Source organism: Eulemur rufifrons, chromosome 6, assembly GCF_041146395.1.
Source record: "Eulemur rufifrons isolate Redbay chromosome 6, OSU_ERuf_1, whole genome shotgun sequence".
Lineage (NCBI taxonomy): Eukaryota > Metazoa > Chordata > Mammalia > Primates > Lemuridae > Eulemur > Eulemur rufifrons.
In genome coordinates this window covers 100,763,481-100,785,670 of record NC_090988.1, presented here as the reverse complement: position 1 = coordinate 100,785,670, position 22,190 = coordinate 100,763,481, and the positions used below count along the sequence as shown (strand labels likewise).

The window sequence follows — 22,190 nt, the reverse complement described above, 5'->3', positions numbered from 1 at the left end:
GAGCCTGGGCAACTGTCCTGGGGAACAGTCCTGCATCGAATCCCAGGCCTGTCCCCAGGGCCCAACGTGACTGGGGACAAGGTCCTTGGCCTCTCCAGCTGTAGTAATGGTCCTGCCACCCGGGGAGCTGTGTGGGGTCACTCACTGAGATTCCGGCCCAGCAGGTCCAGGCTGACCTGGCTCCGCATGTGGGTTACGGGTTGGATTCGGCTCGTTCACACCCAAACCAGGCTCCAGGGCGCTCCCCACTGAACGTGTCAGAAAGGGAGGACTGAAGACCTTGGCTGGGGCCTCCTGCTGTGCACCCAGGGCAGGCATGGGTGTGAGAGAGAAGCCCAAGAAAGTGGCAAGGACACAGCAGACCTCCAGGGCTTTGTAAAACCAACCCCGTCATACTCATCTCACAAAGGCCCCACCCTGAGTGACTGTGGGCAGGACGCACTGACACAAACACAGACACAGTCATTGCTTTAATTCCCGTCAGGACGCCACGTGCCAGGGGCACCGGGCCTGCCCACCCCACCCCGGGGCAGACTCACTGGCTGTTCCTGTACACACGATTGTTTACAAAAATAAATATGCAAAAAGCAGCAACTCTTTAGTGATCATGGAATTAATCTGACAGCAGTTAAATGTGTTTAAGCGTCTGGCATGTCTCCTAAATTGCACCAAAAGAATTTTGGAAGCACTTGGTTTGGTCTGAGAGGCAAAATGAAAGGACGAGGAAGGGCCCGGCCTTCCAGCCAGCCCACCACGCTCACATTTCTGAGTCCGCGTACATGCCGTTGATTAAATAGTCCACCTGGGTGTAGTCCTTCTTCTTGTAGCTCTCGTAGGCTTGCAGGGCAAACAAAACCAAGACTGTGATGAAGAGTGTCACCCCGAGTAAGAGCACCACCAGGAGAGAAGTTTTGTCCTCCAAGGACAGGGTCAGGGGCTCAGTGGTCACCAGCAGGTACTGGCCCTGGGTGCTGAGCTGGCATGAGTCTGTGGCTGGCATCTTCGGGTCTCCTGAGCTCCTGGGTGTTGGTCCTGTGGACATAGTACCAGGAGTGGCTTTGGTCTCCACCTCCTCAGGTGTCTGGGGCGAGCCTGGCCCATCGGCCCCCTGTGTAGATGGTGTAGGGCTTCGCTGTGTCATGGGGGATGTGGCCTCTGCCCTGGGGGTTGGGCTGGAGTGAGGCGCTGGCACTGTGCTGGCAGCTGGCTCCTCGGCTTGTGCCTTGGTGGTGGTCACCGCTGTTGAGGACACCGAAGCCATCGAAGGGGTGTTGGTAGACTCTGCAGTCACACTGGAGGGGGCAGGTGTGGACCTACTTGTCTTAACCACAGGCCAGTCCTGGGACGTCTGGACAGTGGGCCCTTGTGCTTGGGGACCAGTGGGAGTTGCAGGCCTTGCCGTGGAGCTCTCGGGTGTGGGCTCGGAAGGGCCGTGCGTGCTTGTGGAACTGCTCACGTTTGCTGTGGTCACGGCAGCAGTCTGAGCATGCGGGCCCGACGTAGTCGGCGTGGCTGTTCTTGCCAGCGTGCTACTTGGCACTTGTGCACGGGGCGTGCTGAGCAGTGGGGGCCCAGCAGTGGTAGCGGACGGCGTCCGCAGTGGGGACGTGGGGACGGGCGGCGCAGACGCCAGGGGAGCGCCGGAGGCCGCACCACCAGTCGTGCCTCCTGCAGTGGCTGGAGAGCCCGTGTCCGTCCTGACTGTTCCCTCCATTATGATGCCAGTAGATGTGAGATTGGCTCCTGAAGTCCCTTTGGTCAACGTGACAGGAGAAGTTGTCACTGTGGTTATTTTCTCAAGTGTTTTATTATCACCTGTTTCCACAGACGTATCATTCTTGACGACTTTATTCCACATCGTGTTAGGGGCTAGGGAGAGAAAGAGACACAGTTTCAAACGTGCACACGTGGATTACTCAGAGACCTCTCCGCTCCGCCCCTGCGGGCCAGCCTTGCTGTGCCCCGTTTCCTCCGCCCGGCGGGGTCGGGGAGGCGACGTGCCGTGTGAACACGTTGCCCTCCCTTCTCCCCGCAGCACCGGACGTGCAGCCTCCGCACTTGCATTTTAAAACTCCTTTGCCCTCCTGAACCCCCGGCCCATTGAAGGCTTAAGATTTGATCCAATTCCCAAAACATCAGAGTGGAAATCTCACATGACAGGTGTGACTCGCCATACAAAAACCCTATTAAACACACACCCGGGTTCACAAAGTAGAAAAATTCTTGGCTTTGTGGAGGTGTTCACTCAGGAGTCCTTGAAGATGAACTGTGCCTGGCACAAGGTAGGAGCACAGTTACGTATTTGACGTTTGAATGACTGAACTCGCCAGTGAAGATCATTTACAGGAGACATGAAATCGCGCAGCCAAGCAAGTGAACTTTTCGGGGCTCAGCCACCTGGTCCTGCTGGGGCTCCCTCCCGATGAGAGCCCCAGAGAGGATCGTCCGGCACCCCTTCCCAGCCCAGCCCCGGAGCGGGCCGGGGCTCCTGACTCGCTGGCCTGCGTTTGCAGACACTTCTCTCATGGGCTCAGGGTGCTTTGTGGCCACTGTGGGCCTGTCCAGCAGTCACACAGCTTTCTCACTTACGTAGATCATTAGATGCCCCTTGGCTTTCAGATAAGGACAAGGAGGAAATCCAAACGAGCACAAGGGCTGTCCACATCTTGCGGGTAAGCTGGGAGTGAGGCTGGTGGTCCCCGAGGCTCCCAGCCAGTGGCTCATCAGGCTGTTAATGGTTCCCTTCTGCTTGGCCAAGGACTCTGTGGTCAAGAAAGGACACTGGTCAGCAACAAACAGCCTGGCCTGCAGCCCAGGCTCAGCCTTGCACCTGCTGTGGAGGGCTCTGCAGGGTCCCAGGTGCAAATCAAGCCAAGTGCTCAGACCAGGCCTTGGTGCCCAGGGAGAGCACAACACGTCTCAGCCGTGGTGGGAATAACGACCTGCCCCGTGCCTTGCATGTGATGCACTTCTGACTCGATTTCACCATGAGTCTCAACCTCCACAAGTTCCCACTCTCCCATCTTGACGTTTAGCATTTAGAAGAGGAGAGAGGGCCAAGACTTGGCCATGTTCATAGGGCTAAAGCCTTCTTATCACAAAGACTGACAGAGTCTTCCTCCTCAACCTGTCCCACCGTCTGCAGAGCACAAGTCAAGCCTAATGCACCTGTGTGCACCCTGTGAGATGACCACGCCTTTCACATGGGAGACACTACTTAGCCAGCCAGCCAGCCAGCCATCCATCCATCCATCCATTTATCCACTCATCCATCTACCCATCCATCCATAAGTCCATCTACTCATCCATCCTTAAATCAATCCTTCAATCTATCTATCTACCCACTCATCCATTCATCCATCCATCCATCCATCCACTTATCCACCTATTCATCCATCCACTCATCCATCCTTAATCCATCCATCCATCCATCCATTCATCCATCCATTCAACCATCCAATATTTACTGAGTGCCTACTCATGTGCCAGGTACTGCACTTAGGACAAAAAGATGAAAAACACACAACCCCCCCTCCAGGGGACGTGCAATCCAGCGGGAGGCACAGGACAGAGGTTGTTACAGGCTGGCACAAGTGCTGAGCAGGGGTGTGACTCGGAGCCGGGAGCAAGGAGGAAACAGCATCTGGGCAGGCCTTGAAGAGGGAGGTGGGCTGGTCTTCTGGGCAGAGATCCTGAGGGTGGCAGAGGACAGGGTGCCATAGGGACCCTGAACTCAGCCAGTGGCGGTGGTGGGCATGCCAGGCAAGGTTTCCTGAGAACGTGACACCTGGGCCACATTCTGAAAGCTAGATGGGGACCCACCTGGTGTGGGGGGACAAGTGGCTAGAGAGCAGCAGATGACCACAGCAGGGTCAGAGGCCAGAGGGGAGTGGTGAGACAGGGATTAGGCTGGAGAGAGGAGGGAGGTCCTGGGAGGTCCCACGAGCCCCATGGAAGTTTGGATTTCACAGCAGGGAGACAGGAGCCCCTGCAGAGCCTTAGACAAGGGTATGGCAAAAGCAGGAAGGTGCTTTTAGCAAGAGCAGTAGCAGGGCCGCCAACGAGGGGCAGCAGGGGCCACGATCCAGGCACCTGACACAGAGGGTGTCACTGAATGAACGAATGGGTGAGTGAATGAGTGACTTCTCCACTTCAGAGACCGTAGCGGTCCCCACAGCCCTCTCACTCGCTTGGAAAGCAAAGCCCTCTTCATTCTAATGCTCCGCAGAGGTGATGTGGAGGCCTTAGTGCATTGTTAGAAAAATTGTTTTTTTTAAAGCAAAATAATAATAATGATAAAAGGAAATGGTCACAAGGCAATCAGCACTTAGCAGCCCATAGCAAAGTGAGAGCCCAGGCCCCGTGGCTGCAGGTGGACTGGGGGTGGGGGCGCTGGGGCAGCTACCCACTCGTCACTCAGGGACTGGGACCGCTTGTGTGTGACTCGCTGGAGCAGCCTCTTAGCTCCTCCAGCATCCACTGTCACTCCCTTGAAGAAGCCACAGTGACAGGGAAGTGGGGCAGGCAGGACCCGCAGCGGCCAACGGCATCTGCCTGAGTTCTAACCAAGTGACCCAGGCAAGTCACAGAACCGCCTGAGCCTCCCGCAGCCGCGTGAGGGTGAACCGGGGTTATGCAGGCAGGCACCCAGCACAGCACCGGACTGAGCCACCAGCCCACCCAGCAAGCACTTCCAGCCACACAGAAGCAGCTCCCGTGCGACATAAGGGGTGTTGGGGTTCTGCCTCCTGTAATCAGTGGGGGCTGCTGTAAAGTGGCCCCATAACTGGAAAGCTTCCTCTGAGCACACTCTTCTGGAAGGCTAGTACATTCCATGACACTTCTGATCCCTTTCCAAGGATCACTCGGTTTTTTCTAGCTTCAAATTGTGCTCTCTCTGCAAAGTGGTCTGTCAGGGCTCCTGATGTATCACAGGTTTAGAAAATGACTCAGCCTTATAAACCACAGATTTGCATTTGTTTTCTAGAGCGCAAAAAGCATTCTTTGTTCTGACAGAAAAAAGTGGGGGTGGGGTGGGGAGAGAAGAAACAGACCAATCTTATGACAGGGAAGAATTGAGCCTGGACGGTTTCGGGCACAAAGGATGCACAATCCTCTGTTAGCCAGAGCGATGCAGCTGGGCTTCTGGTAAACACCTGCACTGAAGCGGCCCCTTGGCCGGTCACATCTACGGAATGCACGTAAAATGCTCCCACCACTGGGCCCGGGACGCTCCCCAGGCCTGAGCCCTGGATTTGAAGGTGAGTCCAAGGTCAGATGATGGGACCAGGGTTTCCCATGGGCAAGGAAGGTCTTGGCCCCTTGAACACGCCCCAGGCCTATGGCCTTTTGCTGCCCCGCACTACAAATCTCTAGGGCAGGGGTCAGCAAACTTTTTCTAAAAAGGGCCAAATAGCAAATATTTCAGACTTTGTGGGTCATACGGTCTGTGTCTCAGGTACTCAATTCTGCCATTGTAAAGCAAGAGCAGCCCTGGACTATATGTAAATGGTAGGCATGGCTGAGTCTCAATAAAACTTTATTTACACAAAACATGCAGCAGGTGGGACCTGGCCCATGGGCTGTAGTTTGCCAACCTCTGCTCTAGCGCTGCAGCCAACCTTAGGGTTGTGCTTCAGCTAAGGTAGGCAGGAGCTGATGCCATGAACTGAATGGGTCTCCTCCTTCCTGTCCAGTTCCTCACCCTGAAACAGACAAGGCAGACTCATTCCTGGGGTGGGGGCAGCCTCTTGTTGGTCGTCTGCTAAGGGTGGGTCTTCTCCATTGCCCCGCGTCAGTGAGCTGCAGCCTCCCACACACACAGAGCAGACTCCTGTGAGTGCCCCAGCATGACCACGCAAGGCTGAGAGAGAACCATTGGTGGTAACTTGCATTTGTGTCACAGAAGCAGAAGAGGGCCATAGAGAACTGCATGGTCCCTGTTCCCTCATGTCTGACCCACCTACCTCAGAAGGGAGGACCGCTGAGAGTGCAGGGCCACAGCCAGGGGCCCCTTGCTTACTGAAAGGCTGTCTGTCTCTCTTTTGCTGCCACCCCCTGCTGACCCTGCAAAGCCCCCTCGGGGCCCTCTCTGGGCTCGCTGTCCCATCATGGAACAGGCAGGCCCAGTCTGCAGGGCCTGGGATACTCACCAGAGGCGGCTGCTCAGGGTGTGCTCCCAGCTGGGCCACTTCCTCGGTGGAGCGCTGTGGGCTTGGCACCACGTGACCGGGCGAGGTCTGGCTTTGCAGGTGAGAGCGGTGAGGTGGAGCACTCCCAGGCCACGGCATGTTTTGCGGCACATGTGAGACAAAGGCAGATGCTCCACTCTCATAACAGACACATCTAGGGTTTGAAAAAGAGTCAACACTCCTTAGGAAAGCCGGTGGGGGGAGGGGCAGAATCCAGTGGGGAGGGAGGCACCAAAATAGCCACCTTCAACAGATCATTCAGTATACTGCGAAAATGACAACTTGTATCAAAGCTTTCAATGTCAGAACTTCTGATGTAGCAATTTCTACTGCAGGAGTTTCTTCCACGGAAGCACTTGGACAGATGTCCAAAGGTGGAGATCTACAAAGATACTCATCACAGCATTTACAATAGTAAAAAACTGGAATAGTTCTGTTTGGTCCCGTTCTTATATAAAACACTATGGCTGCTGTTAAAAAACATACAAACCTCTATTTATCAACATGGGAAGATGCATAACATGCGTCACTAAGCGAAATAAGCAGGTTCCACAATAGTATGTGCACCATGATCCTATTTTTGTTTAAATAGATATATATTAAAGGGTCTAGAAAGATTTGTACTAGAACATTGATAATATCCCTGAGAAATGGATTTACCTGTGATTTTCATCTTCCACTTTTTCCTTTTTTTTTTTTTACAAGCATGTATCACTTTCACAAAACATTTTTGAAAGGCTCCAATTAAAGAAAAATACTCTGGACCTGGCACAGTGGCTCACACCTGTGAACCCAGGCTGAGGCGGGAGGATCACTTGAGCTCAGGAGTTTGAGACCAGCATGAGCAAGAGCAAAATCCCTTTGCTAAAAAATAGAAAAATTAGCTGGGTGTTGTAGTGCTTGCCTGCAGCCCCAGGTACTTTGGAGGCTTCAGCGGAGACAGGAGGATTGCTTGAACCCAGGAGTTTGAGGTTGTGGTGAGCTATGATCACGCCACTGCACTCTACCCAGGGCTACAGAGCGAGACTCTGTCTCCAAAAAAAAAAAAAGTAAATTAAAAAAGAAACCACTCTGATTTTCTTCAAATACTTTGAGCTGCTAGGCAGAAAGGCACAGGGATATCCCAACTGATGCAGTTTCACATGTAGATTTTAATAATTTAGAGAAACTACATGACTTACTTATCAGGAGGTGTATTTTTCTAGGAGCCAACCAAAACTTTAGAGGAATGCAGTACAGCTGCAATGCAAAGATGTTAACCGGCACAAAAAATCCTCCATCGATGAGTATTTAACATAAACTCCAGAGGACAGTCAGATGAGCTTATAGCTGATCCCCTCCTATAGTGGGCAGGTATCAGTGGGCGGTGATGACGAGGACCACCGGGGGCCTGCTCCCCAACACAATCGCCCACGAGTGCACACACAGCCACGCACGCATACATTCAGTCACACACACGCGAGCATGAAGTCACACTCGTGCATACACACAGCTGCGCATGCACACACTGCATGTGTGCAGTCACACAAGCACACACGCAGACACACGCATGTGCGAAATCACACAAGTGCGCATACACGGAGCATCCCCACAAGGCTGTCTCAGGAAAGCTGCTGAATACCATCACTGCTTACTCCCTCCCGGCCAGTGGGCTGAGGTCCCTCCCATGGAACAGGAATTGCCGCTGCGCGGAGTCAAGAACAGGCCTTTGCTGTACCATGACTTCACCTCTCTGGAATGGTCCTGCCTCCACTTTCCAAAAGAATATTCTCAATGTCAAGATCACAGTCGGGCCCCTGTGATAATCTTTATAAGTTGACTCATGATGGACAAACCATTAACAAGACTTAAAATGATAGTTTCCCCTGAGAGGGCTTCAGTGAGCCTGAAAGCAGAGCCTGGCCCTTAGGAGCTGCCCCGCTATTCTCAGCATCATCTGGCACAGGCAGGCTGTGTAAAGCTGAGCTCTCTGACCACAGGAGATGGAAAGGATAGAGCACCCTGGGGCAGGAAGGGAATAAGTGAGAAAGAATTAAGTTAGGAGACCAGGGCAGATGGAAAGATGGGAGCTTGGGCTGGTTGCTGGGAGTTCCCTTCTTCAGGGATCAGCTCCCCATAGGCTCTGCAAGGAAGGAGCAGCAGGACACCCCCTTGAGCCACGTGATGCTCCATGAGAAAGGCACCCCCAGATTGTGCCCCTGGACATCAACTTTCTTATCCTTTTCTGGTCCATATCATTGAGATGCCTCCCCACACCTTGTCTCTGATTTCTTGTTTTCCAACCTTGGCTTGATTTTTAATTCTTTTATGAACCTGTTTGTTATATACAGGGTGTTGTATAATTTCAAGTTACATGAAATTAGACTCCAAATAGCTTCTTTTTTTTTTTTTTTTTGTGGCACAGAGAGGTTCCAAAGATCCAACCCAAGTAATCTTCAGGTGCGGTAAAGGACTGTAAACGTCACCCCACCCTCCATCGTGCTATTAAGACTTACTTGGCAGCAGCAGCGTGGCCCCAGTCCCTACTCCAAAGGGGGAAGCTATACATACCAAGGAGTAGGGATTGCAAAACAAATACAGGGCAAACTGCAGACACCTAATCCTGACACGTCACCTGGCTGAACTTTGGTAGTGGAAGCCCAAGGAACACAGACTTATGGTTTTGTGTATATAGACATTGTCCTGTAGTCCAAAGGATGTGACTCCGTGGCAGATGAGAACCTGGAACACTGGATATCATCTTAATTATACTGCTTGCTTCCAGGTTTCTGGAAGTTTTGGTGTCACAGCTGAATGCTAAGGCCTAGTTTTTGCTAGCAATGTGGGTAGATTTGATATTCCCTTTGTCCATCTGGCAGGTCCAGTGTATAAATGGAAAATTTGTACTTTAAATACTCTCCTCGCTGATTTTATTGAAATTTTAGAAATGCTTCCTGGGGGCAGAGGGATTTGCAAGTTGTTAAATTCAAATTTCGAAGCACAATGTTTATTTCTTGTTGCAAACCTCATGGATGCTGATTCCTTATATATCAGCCTAAGGTTAAATGCACACCCTAAGCTGCCACATGGGAGACTACTTAGGGACTCACGTTGGCGAGGTAGGCAGGTGGATAGATGAGCAGGGGAGAAAATCCCAAAAAATGCCCAACACCCTACCAGGTAGAGATTGTCTGGGGCGTAGGCCTGGGTCACTCACAGGGCAACTCTTTCTCTGAGGGCAACACTTCCTGGGGCACAATCTGGTCCTGGATTTGCCCGGGAAAGACCTTTTAGTTCGCCCCCCGGAGTGTCCCCACTCTGCTCCCAAACTGGAACAACCTGCCCTCCTCTTCTCCAGCGTGGGATCCCCTTCAGCCTTCCTCCCTCCTCCTGCCTCTGCGGCCTCATCCATGCTCGGCCCCCAATTGACTCCTGTTCCTTCCTCTCTCCCCCTATTCCTCACCTTCATTCTCCTCGTCTTGCACTCACTCTATGCCCCCATCCGTCGTTTCTCTTGTCCCTCTCCTCCTGCCTCCTCTCGCACCCATTCACCCTCCTGCCCGTCGTGCCCCCATTCAACCTTTCTCCTGCTCCCCACCTCCCTCTCTCAGTTCCAAGCCGGTTCACGGACCCCTGACAGCAACTCCCCAGACAGCAGCGCGAGCCCCTTACCCAGGCGCGGCAGGCCTGCGGCGGCCCGGCGGCCCTCGGACAGCTGGGAAGCGCCCGCACCCCGGTGCAGGGACGTGGCCAGCAGGGCAGCCAAGACAGCTCAGGGCAGCGCGCCCTGCCGGGGCCCCGCCCAGGCCGCCCGGAAGTGACGTCACGTAGGGAGGGCCCGGGGCGGGGCGGCCTGGCTGGGACCCGGAGCGGCCTTGGTGGTGCCCGGCGCAGCCGGATGTGAGCCGGAAGCGAGGGGCGTGGCTGCACTTAGACCCCGCCTCCCCGGGCCGGCTGGGGCTACGCCTAGCGCGTGGCCGGAAAGAGCTATTTTCGGCAGGTCTGCGGCCCGAGAGGGCGTTCGGGGGCTCAGCCGTCCTGCTGTGCTAGCGGGTGTTTGGGGGTCCCGGGGTGGGCAGGTCGCGCTCAGACGCACCTCGACGGTGCGCAGGGTGCCGAGCATGAGGGGTGACCTCCAAATGCCTCGTAAGACCTTCTGCCCGAGCCTCCTGCTACATTCCTGCGCTTCCTCCTCTTCTTGTGTCCAGCCACTGCGGGAGGCTCCGGGTGTCCTAGGAGTCATGGTAGGGTGGCAGCTAACGGCTTGTGCACCTACAGTGTGCCAGGCCCGTCCTAAGCACTTTCCCTGCAGGACCGCTGACTTAATTCTGCAGTAGCGCCATGGAGGAAGGAGCTTCGCCCCCAGACTTGGGCGAAGTGCTTTGTAACTGTTAGACGTGAGGTAACAGTGGGGCAAAACGGAGTGGAGAGGAAAGAGTGTGGGACTTGAATTTAGTTAGAAAAAGGTCTTGCAAGTTACTAGTTGTGTGACTGAATCCCAGTCTGTGTAAGACCCTCCGGCATCCCCAAGTCCAAACCAAAACCTGCCTGTCAAGGATGATCTCACAGGAGTAAACCAAAAAGGCTTTATTTCCAGTTTTATAACCTGCTTTGGGTCTTGGGCTAGGAAAATAAACCAGACACAGAAAGCTGAGAGTGTGCAAAGACAGGCTCAACTATCCATCTCCGAGCTCTAGGAGCACCTGAAATTCAATTTAGAATGTCACCACCGCTGTCTCCACTTCAACCTCGCAGTTTCATGTTGTGTGGAACTTAACCTGCAAAGACATGGGTTTGCTGAGACCCAGGCCAGCTCGGAGGGTATGTGAAGACAAGATCCTTTTGCTTTGTGTTTGCTTTAATTTTTCCAGTTAGCTCTAACATGAGAAGTGCAGTATCCATGCTCACTTCAGAAGTGAAAATATACCCAAACGGCCAACTAACTGTACTTCTGTTTGCCCACCTCAAAACTCAACGTTTATAACTCTGTGTTTTCATTTCCTCTTTGGCAAAATGGGGACAATTTTTACTGCTGAGGCTGAAATTACAAAGATAAAACATAGCCCCTCCTCTCTAGAGCAGAGGCAGCTGGCTCACCATCTGCTTTTGCAAATAAAGTTTTGTTGGAACACAGTCTTGCCTCTTCACTAGGTATTGTCTGTGGCTGCTTTTTCTTTTATTTTAAATGTGGCTGCTTTTTCCATAAAAGGGCAGAGTTGAGTCTTTGCAGCAGAGCCTGTATGGCTCACAAGGCCTAAAATATTTCCTCTCTGGCCCTTTATAGAAAATGTTTGCTGATCCCCACTCTAGAGTGTTACTAGAAAATGGGTTTCAGACAACATCAGAAATATCTGGCAGGGACAATGTGACATAGGAGGAGACTCATTCTCATATGGGGACCTACTGCCGGTCGGTGGTGGATTGGAGGCAAGTGTTCGTTGAGGGCACAGCTCTGGGAACTGCATAGCTGCTTCTGTAGAGTATTCGGAAGAGTAAAGCAGGGCAGGCCAGCGGCTTCTGATGGCCGTGGATAACGTACATAGAGAAAGATACACTTAAATCCTCCAGTTTTTGTCTCAGGGCACAGATCGTTTCATGTGCTTTCTGTGCACAAGTAGCTAAATAAACTCAGGGCTCAGTCCTCTTAGTTGTTGAATTAACGTTATTTGAATATAAGTCCTCAGTCTCAGTGGATGCCACATTAGAAAGTTAGGGCTCTGGAGTAACACTGCCTGGCTTCAAATCCTGACTCCTTCATTTTTTTCACTGAGTGACAACAAACAAGAGGTTTAGACTGTGCCTCAGTTTCGCCATACAGTTGATTTTGGTATTTGCAGTAGTAATGTTTAATAAGGTTGTCAAGTACGCTGACTTAGGAAATACCGCTCCTGGGGAAAATACAGGATTAGGTTCCTGTGAGCCTCTGGCTACAACATTTTTATCAGTCGATCAATACATAACCTAGTTTTTGTGTTTCTTTTTAGACATCTTATTTAATGTGTATTATGGATTCATCAACATTGAACCCATGGCCCAGCACTGTAACTTATGCCTAAACAAAGCTTATCGAACACATGTATTTTCTCCCTAAGGCACAGCACAGCCTTTTGCGCTCAGGAAAACTAGAACGCTAGACAGCACTTTGGCGTTAGGCGCGGGGGCCATTTTAAATGACAAGATCACCAACAAAAAGCACAAAAATTTGAAAAACATGGCATTAAATAGACCCAGAGAAGGGCACAATTGAAACAAGAGGGCAGAGGGAGTGTCAGCTTGCTGGATCTCATGTGGGAACATGCACACTGGTGACTCAAAATTTCCCATTCTGTGCACATGCATGCACACGCCTTGAATGACCTCAGAAGTGTGACAGGTATTGGTTTGGGGGTTAGAAATAAATTTTAGCTAGCAAGTGAATTTGCAAATTTGGAATCCACTTACCGTATGCTAAAGTAGAGAAATAATACAACCTGCCTCATCAGATACTTACAAGAATTAAACGATAAATAAGTACAAGTGCTTATAATGGGTATTACACATACATAGAGCACTAGTGAATATTAGCTATTATTATTACTGATCCTGGAAGAGCAAGACTCTGATATTTGGAATAGGGATCTCTAGAAGTATGGGATGACTCAGAGTCCCTGAGTCCCAAACCGTTCTGAACTCCCTCCACAGTGTCACACCAGGCAGACCCTTCCCTTGTCACAGGAAACTCTCTCTTCCCTTCTGGAAGTTTCTTCTCTCATCGAAGGGAGTTCTCTTTCAGGAGAGGGCCAGCACTTCCCTCCATGCTCTACCCTTTATTGTCATTATTTCCAACTAGAATGTTCATTTTCATGCTCTGAACACAAAACTAAAGATATTAAAATTATGAGAATTTTGAGAAGAAAAAAGAATATTTGCTGAGGATAGGCACAGAGAGAGTCGCTTCATGATAATACAAAATTCAACTCACCTGGAAGCTGTGAAAATTCTAAACATTCTAAATTGGAATGTGCCAATAACAAGACCTCAAAATAGGTAAAGCAATATTGGCAAAACTACAAAGAGAAAAATCCCCAACATAAGGGAAAATTTTAATACATTACTTTTAGTAATGTGTAGAACAAGCAGTCAAAAACCAGTAAGATTATGAGAGACTTGAATGACACCACTAACAAATCCTGGCTAAAGAATGTACATCGGCCGGGCGCGGTGGCTCACGCCTATAATTCTAGCACTCTGGGAGGCCAAGGCGGGCCCATCCCTCAAGGTCAGGAGTTTGAGACCAGCCTGAGCAAGAGCGAGACCCCTGTCTCTACTAAAAAAATAGAAAGAAATTAGCTGGACAACTAAAAATATAGAGAAAAAATTAGCCGGGCATGGTGGCGCATGCCTGTAGTTCCAGCTACTTGGGAGGCTGAGGCAGTAGGATCGCTTGAGCCCAGGAGTTGGAGGTTGCTGTGAGCTAGGCTGACGCCACAGCATTTTAGCCCAGGCCACAGAGTGAGACTCTGTCTCAAAAAAAAAGAAGAACATATGTCGACCACCCTACCTAATAACTGGCTGAATTTGCTCATCACATTTGCAGATAACTCTGACTCAGATGAGTTATAAATGATACAGTGTAGAGTTTCAGACCGTGCTTTGGCTCACCTTTCGGCCTTTTGTCGGCCCCAGAGGGCTACCTTGTCCTTGGCTCTGTGGAGGGTGGCAGGGCAGAGGAAGGTCTACTGGTAAACCCTGGGCCCTCCTGCACCAGAAATCTGCGGCTTGAGCAGGCGCAAGGAGGGTGCTTACCCAGCACGTCTCAGCAGCAGCGGCAGAGCTCGATGCTGCCCTACGTGGGCGAGGGCTGCGGTGCTGTTGGACGTGTTTGCATTCCAGGAACCCAAGGAGCGTGGCTCAGTCTCCCAGACATGGAAAAGTGAGGGTGGAGCAACTTTGAGGCTGAGCAGGAACTCTTGGCAGAAATGGTTGTTTAAAAATTGATTTAAAATGTTTGTGCAAACAGTGCATCTTGAATATCCCGGTTACTAAAATTTTGAAGAGGTCATCATTAAAAAATCTTGATCAGGGACTCTTTGTGGTCATTGTAAGCATACATATTCACTATGAAACAGACATGGGTGGAGAAGAAATGATGGGAATCTCTAATATAAATTTAGTGGAAAAGGACTAATGTCGTTCCATAAAAACTCTTGGTGGACTAGAAATAGAAGGATATTTACTCAACATGATACAGAATAGTTATTTCAGGCTATTACTCTACATCATACTTACTGACTTAAAAAAGCTAGAGGCATTCCTAGGAAAATCAGGAACAATATGCCTGTTCTCAAGCTCTTAGTAGACTTCTGGCTTTTCTAGTCAAAGCAATGAGATAAGAAGAATAAGTAGAGTATAATTTTCAAGACAAATTTTCATTATTTACTAAGATATGAGCAACTACCTAGAATATCTAAGAGAGCCAACTTAAAATCAATTAAAACTTATGAGAACAAGTTAATAATTTGGGTAGTTGCAAAATAAATATGTCAGTATATTTGTCATATACCAACAAAAACCAGCTAAAAAATTTTAAATGTCAGTTACTATGATAACAAAAATATAAAATACTTAGGGATACAGTAGTGAGAAATATTCAGGACATCATTAAAGATGTAAACTTTCCAAAATTAATTCATAGGTTTAATGCACTCTTTTTTTTTTTTTTTGAGACAGAGTCTCGCTCTGTTGCCCGGGCTAGAGTGAGTGCCGTGGCGTCAGTCTAGCTCACAGCAACCTCAAACTCCTGGGCTTAAGCGATCCTATTGCCTCAGCCTCCCGAGTAGCTGGGACTACAGTCACGCACCACCATGCCTGGCTAATTTTTTCTATATATAGTTTTAGTTGGCCAGATAATTTCTTTCTATTTTTAGTAGAGACAGGGGTCTGGCTCTTGCTCAGGCTGGTCTCGAACTCCTGACCTCGAGCGATCCATCGGCCTCGGCCTCCCAGAGTGCTAGGATTATAGGCGTGAGCCACCGCGCCCGGCCTGTTTAATGCACTTTTAATACAAAACCTCATTTTGTATTCTTATGGAACTTAAGAAAATAATTCTGACATTCATCTGTAACACTAAATGGTCAAAACTAGCAAGGAAACTGTATTTCTCAAAATGTCTACAAAACACGTATCACTTTTATAATAGAAAAAAGTGTTTTATAATAGAAAACTATTTTTAGGAGAAATGCTCTTTAACAACAAAAGCCAACTTAATCCCGATACTCATTTAAAAGCAGCATAGTACACAAAAGCTGAGGCATAAACCTTTCTATCCACTGCTTATTAGATTAGTTAGAAGTTCGAGTCACTCCACAAAAAGTGACAAATAAGTAGAAAAATAGTTTTTTGAGAAGAAGGTATGTGATTTGATACTGTTTTGCCCAGAGAAGAAACAAATAAACCAGTTAGAGTCTTGCAGAACCCAAATGGTTTATCCAAGAATTATGTTGGTCAGCTGTCCTGTATACAGTAGCAAATACACAAGTGTCACCTGTCTGACCCATCCTGTACTTGGGAAATGAGGGGCCACTTCCTGTCCTTTGAGATCTTCACAGCAACCACAAACCCTATCTTGTCCTCTGTGTTCCACGTAGACATTGGTTTATTTCCAGCCAAATGGATCCAAATGCCCAGGTACATTGGACTGACTCTAAATGCTAAACCTCACTCACTGTACCTGAGCGTAGCCTAAGTCATAAGGCGTCACAGGGAACCCCATCCGGGACTGCAGCGGGAAATGCTGCCTGTTTCTTCTCCTTTAAATGTCTCATTTCGCTTAAGTTTTCCTGTAGCATTCAGTGTCACTGATCATCCCCCAGCCCCGTCACTCTTTCAGGATTTTGTCTTTTGTGGATCACATACGTTTGGAGATGTCACTTCCTTAAGAGTGTTTGAATTTCTCCCCAGTGTTTCCGGGAAGGCAGCTTGGGCCAAGTGCTAGGGAAAGGCTTCTCATGCCTTGAAAACTACACACAGAGGTGTTTCTTTCCCGAGCCGCAGGGGGGCTATGCCACCCTCTACTTTCCGGAGCACTGCCTTCTGTCAACCTCCCACCCAACTCTGATGGCATCGGACCACTGTCTTCCCTCCACCCCCAGCCCTGAGACCATCACAGGAACTCCGTCCTTGAGTCCTCCTAGTTCTTGTGACCTTTGTGGCTTCTCTGGCCCCAATGCCATGCTCGGGACCCTGTCATCAGTCACATGGAGAGGCTCCAGCTTGGGCTCCCACTTTCGAACCATCCTTCCAGCTATCCCATGTCATTGTTCCCCCCGCACCTGTTCTTGGGCCAAGGCCACACCTGGTGGCCCTTTGTCGCTGCCTTCTCTTTCTTCCTCCCCTAGCTTGGATTCTGTGATCCAGAAAGTCAGTCATTCTCTTGCTAATAGACAGTCTTCAGCTTCCTTGTCCTTCCAACGCACCCATTGGCAAGGGCAATGGCAACGCCAGAGGCAATGCCACACCACGGGGGAGTCCAGCTGTCCACCTCTGCCACGCCTGCACCTGGGAGCTAGAGAAGATCCGTGGTTTCCTGCCTCAGCCGGGCTTCGTGCTGCCAGACCCCATGCTTCCGTGCTGGGCGCCCTCTCCTGTCCATTTCCACCGTCCTCAAAACCGCCTCGTTCACTTTCAGCAGAAGGTCGTGCCTCTTCTTCGAAGAGAAAGCAGCAGCGGCTGCCTGCACCAGGCCTGAATAAATACACATCCGTCCTCTCCTCCTCCCCTCCTGCGCAGTTGGGAGCAGTGTTCCCCTCGCCTGGGGTGTGGGTCCTGCCCTGCACTGTCCCCTTGAGAATTTCACCCGCTGGTTACCGACTGCGTTTCCTGGACGCCCCACCTCTCTCGACGGGCATCTTCCCTTGAACGGTGAGGCAAGTGCAGGTCCTAACCGTCATCCACAGAAGGCACAAATGGGCAGCATAATTCATAGTTGTAAAGTGAATAACTATTTAATCAACTACCTGCCAGGTCAAGAAATAGAACTTTGCCAGCTGTCCAAAAGTTGTCTGTGTGTCCGTGGTTCCTTGGCACGACCCTCTCCTCCTTCCCTCCAGATACCAAGTCTCCTGCCTCTCTCGAGAATCATCTCCTCGCTTTCTGTTACAGGCCGACACCTTTGCAGCATCCTAGACAAACTTAGTTCATCTTGAGTTTCATATGAATGGATGGTGCTGCGTGGGGTCTCTGTATCTTCTTTTGTTCTGTGTTGGGTTTTGGTTGTTTTATGTTGCTGTAACTTGTTTATTCTCATTGCTATTTTGCATGCCATTACACAAATGACCACAGTTTATTAATCTGTTCCTCTTGTGAACCAAAATAAAATCTTAAGCCCCCTCAGCGAACTGAATGGACCCCCTCCTGGCCCAGGAGACCCCAGAAATACCCTGAAGTTGAGTTACTGGCCATGAGAAGTGAGGTCAGACGTGCCTTGTCATATTAAAAGAGCACAGGAGCCAAATGGAAAGGGCTCCTAATGACCATGGTTGGAAAAACTAAAAAAAAAAAGGATAAACAGGGGAGAAGCGACAACTCTTCCTTATAGAAGGATCCCCACAATTGAAGGTGGAAGGAAAGGGGGAACCGGGAAATTACAATTAGAACACCACAGTCAGAGTCGCTCTGGACAAGGTCCGCGGATGAATGTTAAAATTAGTGGGTGGAAATTAAAGCAGAAGCAGGATATTTCCATAGTCTCAAAGTATCTCCCCTAAGACATTTAGTAATTAAAAAGGGAAAAATAGTAAGTTTAGAGTGGAGAATCCTGGCAGATACCATCTTCTCAAGTGCTCAAGGTGAACATCCCCTGCGACGTAAATTGACACCGCAAACCCCTGATCTGATGCACGAGAAGAGCACGTCGTAATGTACAACCTCAACCTAATCACAGAAAAGCGCTTCAGACAAACCCAGATCGAAGGTATTTTACAAAACAACTGACCGCTATTCAAAAGTATCAAAGATGGAAGTCATGGAAGTCAAGGAAAGACGGAGGAACTGTCACAGATTGGAAGAGACCAAAGAGAAATAACAACTAAATACATGTGGGATTTAGGATTGAACTCTGGAAGAGAAAAGGGTACGGGCGGAAAAACGCGAAATCCGAATAAATTCTGTATTTAGTTAATAGCACTGTGTCAAAGTTGATTTCTTAGTTTTGACAATTGTTCTATGGTTACATAAGACGCTAACCAAGGGGGAAACTGGGTTAACATACGCGGGAAACAGGAAGTCTCTGTACTATTTTTGCAGATCTTCTGTAAGTCAAAATTATCTCAAAATAGAAAGTTAAAAAAACACAAAAGAATGGCCATTTTCACAGTAATAAAAAAATTCAATAGATGTCCTATATACAAATAACAGCCAGTTAGAAGATATGACAGATGAAAAATATTAACAAACATCTAGAAAATGTGCAGAATACCTAGGAATAAATTTTACAAGAAATTGCAGGATACCTGTCATGCGCCGATAGGTGATAGGGAGAAACCTTGTCTCTAAACATAAAAAAAATTTTTTTTAATGTATTATGATATATAGCCACAATAATTAGAACGGTATGGGTGTAAACAGAGCAATAGCATGAATTAGAGACAGGTCAAATTGTCCATGGGACTTTAGTAAGTAATAAAAAATGGCTTTTTAAATCAGTGTAGAAAAACCAGATCAGTCAATACACAATGAAAACAACTAAATAGCCAATTGGAAAAATAAAGTTAGATTCCTACTCTTTGCCTCAAAATACAGTCAGCTAAAACAAGATGGAAGTGCTAAAAGTGAAAGCAATGAACTTTCTAGAAGTAAAACTTGAGTAAATCTTTTTTTAGACTTGGGGGTATGGAAGGCCTTTCTAAGCATGGAATGAAGCTTAGAAGGCAAAGAAGTTAGAAAAATTGTGTAAAATTAAAACCATCATAAAGTGAAATACATGCTGGAAAATTTTTTCACAATATATGGGATGAACAAAGATCTTAGTTCCCTAAGTTATAAAGAGCTTGTTCAAATTGTTAAGATGAAGAGAAGAATGTCTCAACGGAAAAATCAGCAGGGCCACGTGCCCTCTGAGGGCTCCAGCGCAGGATCCTCCTTGCCTCTGCCTGTGGCCGGTGGCACAGACAATCCTTGGCATTCCTTGGCTTCCCAGTGGCTTCACTCCAGCCTCTGTCTCCATCTTCACGTGGGCTTCTCCTGCCTGTGTGTCTCTGGGTTTCTGGATCCAAATTTCCCTTCTATAAGGACTCCGATCATTGGATTGTGGCCCACCCTAATCCAGCATCACCTTATCTTATCTTGATTATATCGGCCAAGACCCTATTTCCAAATAAGATCACACTTGTGGGTAGTGGTGTTGAAGACTTCAATGTATCTTTTGGAGAACACAATTCAACCCATAAGGGATATGAATGAGCATTTCACAGAAAAAAATATATAAACGGACAATAAAACATTGAAATATTGCTCAATAACATAAAAAGTTAAAATGGAAATGAGTTTTTGTTTTCACCTATTAGTTTGGCAAAGATTAAAAAGATTGAGAATACCCAGTGTTGGTCAGGGTCGGGGGGTGGGGGGGGAAACACCACTAATTTGGAAGTCATATTTGCATTTTAAAATCTCAATTGCTAATTCTTATTTACACTTTATTTCTATTTCTATTATTTTTTTTTAAGACAGAGCTTTGCTTTGTTGCCCCTGCTAGAGTGCAGTGCATAGCTCACTGCAACCTCAAACTCCTAGGCTCCAGCAATCCTCCTGCCTCAGGCTCCTGAGTAGCTGGGACTATAGGCATGCACCACCACGCTCAGCTAATTTTTTTATTTTTCATAGAGATGGGGTCTCGCTCTTGCTCAGGCTGGTCTTGAACCTCCAAGCTCAAGCGATCCTCCTGCCTTGGCCTCTCAGAATGCTGGGATTACAGGCGTGAGCCATTGTGCCCAGCCTGTCCCTTATTCTTGATGTATAGTCTGGGTTCTCCAGAGAAATAGAACCAATAGGTTATATATTTAATAGAAAGAGAGGGATTATAAGGAATTGGCTCACGTAGTTATGGAGGCTGAGCTATGGCAAGCTGAAGACCCAGGAGAACTCAGTGTAAATTCCAGTCCGAATCCGAGTCCAAGGGCAGGAGCAGATCGGTGTCCCAGCTTGAGCAGCCAGGCGGAGAATGCGATCTCCCCTGCTCTGCCTTTTGGTCTATTCAGGCCTTTGACACAGCGGAGGAGGCGCGCTCACATTGGCGAGGCCAATCTGCCTGACTCAGCCTACCGATGTACGTGTTAATCTCATCCAGAATCCCTCACACAGACAAACCTAGAGTAATACTCCACCAAATGTCTGGGCACCCCGTAGCCCAGTCAAGGTGACACAGATAATTAACCATCCCTCCTGAAGGTCATTTTCCCGGGCTTAGAACACTAGGTTGAGAGTGGTTTCTGCACTTGAAGATCTTCTCCCCTGTCGTCGTCAGCCTGACTGACACTCCTTTGTCGATATTCTGTTATTTTCTCCCCCTGCTTCTAAGATCTCTTTCTTTTTGGTCTCCTACTGTTTCACTGTTGTGCCAGTTTTTAGTTTCTTGCCTCTCTGCCCCAGATGCACCCTTCCTCGTCTGTCAAGAGGGAACTGGACTGGGGGGGGGCCAGAGGGGAGGAGGGGCCACTCGTCCTGTCTCCAGCACGTTCCTCTCACTGGGGCCACCCCACTGGGCAACTTCCCAACAGAGGGCTGGGGGGGGTGACACCTCCAGCCCTCTGTGGGCTCCCCAGGGGGTGGATTCCCAGGGACAGCTGTCACCAGACTCCTCGGTGACCTTTCCACAGCCATGCTCTCTCCAGCAAGGCCTGATCTCTTCCGGGCCCCTCTCCGCAGGGTGCTCTGTCTCGGCCCTGGGGTGGGGGCTGCTCCTGGTATTTGCTGTTTTGTGTTCTTTGGGGTTCCCTTGACCTCTTGCTACCCAACCCCTACTCCCACGCCCCACTGTGGTTCACAGTTCTTCGGCGCACACCCTCCCCATTCCAGCCGCCATGCGGGCCTGTCTCCCGACTGGACGCTCAATGGCACCCCCGAGAGGTCTCTGGGTGGGGGTTTCTTTGCGTTTATCCTGCGTGGGCTCCACGGGGCTCTGAGTCTGAGAATCGGTGTCTTTCATCACTTCTGTAAAACTTTCAGCCGTTATGACGTTGAACACTGCCTCTGCCCCCTCTGGTTTTTCCCTCTGTGACACCAGTTTTGTCCCTTAGATCTTCTCACTCCATCTTCCATGTCTCTTAATGTCCTTAAAAAAACAGCTTTATTGATATATAATTCACACACTACACGTTTCATCCATTTAAAGTGCACAATACAATCATGCTTAGTATTCATGGAGTTGCGCAACCAGCACCACAATCAATATCATAACACTTTCTTCCCTCCCGAAAGAAACCCCGCACTGACTAGCAGTCACTCCCCATCCCCTCTCCGCAGCCCTGGCGACAACTGCTCTATTTTCTGTTTCTGTAGATTTGCCCATTCTGGTTATTTCATATACATGAAATTAAATCATACGTGGTCGTGTTAGTCTGTTTTCTGTTGCTTAAAACAGAATACCTGAAACTGGTAATTTACAAAGACAAGAAATGTATTTCTTACAGTTAGGGAGGCTGAGAAGTCCCAGGTCAAGGGGCTGCATCTGGCGAGGGCCTTCCTGCTGGTGGACACTCGCTACAGAGCCCGAGGTGGCACCGGACATCACGCGGTGAGGGGCTGAGTGTGCTAACTCAAGTCTCTCTTCCTCTTCTTTAAAGCCACCAGTCAACCCAGGCGCAGTGGCTCCTGCCTGTAATTCCAGCAATTTGGGAGGCCAAGGCAGGAGGATTGCTTGAGGCCAGGAGCTCGAGACCAGCCTGGGCAACATAGTGAGATCCTGTCTCTACAAAAAAAAAAAAAAATTTTTTTTTTAATTTAAAATGAAAAAAATTTTTTAAATTTCAGAATATTACGGGGCACAAA

General features: G+C 49.0%; 1 protein-coding gene across 1 annotated transcript; it reads right to left on the bottom strand.

Annotated features, from left to right (window-relative positions):
- Positions 1-474: 474 nt before the first annotated feature.
- On the bottom strand, positions 475-9,951 carry C6H11orf24 (chromosome 6 C11orf24 homolog). The gene is made up of 4 exons (XM_069470298.1): positions 9,843-9,951; positions 6,153-6,345; positions 2,590-2,762; positions 475-1,869 (listed from the first exon to the last, which is right to left on the bottom strand). Exons 3-4 carry the CDS (start codon positions 2,663-2,665, stop codon positions 758-760), a joined length of 1,188 nt encoding a protein of 395 aa, XP_069326399.1. The 5' UTR covers positions 2,666-2,762; positions 6,153-6,345; positions 9,843-9,951; the 3' UTR covers positions 475-757.
- Between the last annotated feature and the right edge of the window lie 12,239 nt (positions 9,952-22,190).

Bases quoted from the DNA above. Each gene is read 5' to 3' on its own strand.
- C6H11orf24 (XM_069470298.1), bottom strand. From the start codon at position 2,665: ATGTGGACAGCCCTTGTGCTCGTTTGGATTTCCTCCTTGTCCTTATCT. The intron at 1,870-2,589 runs GTAAGTGAGAAA...TTCTCTCCCTAG, and splicing joins AGGGGCATCTAATGATCTAC to CCCCTAACACGATGTGGAAT.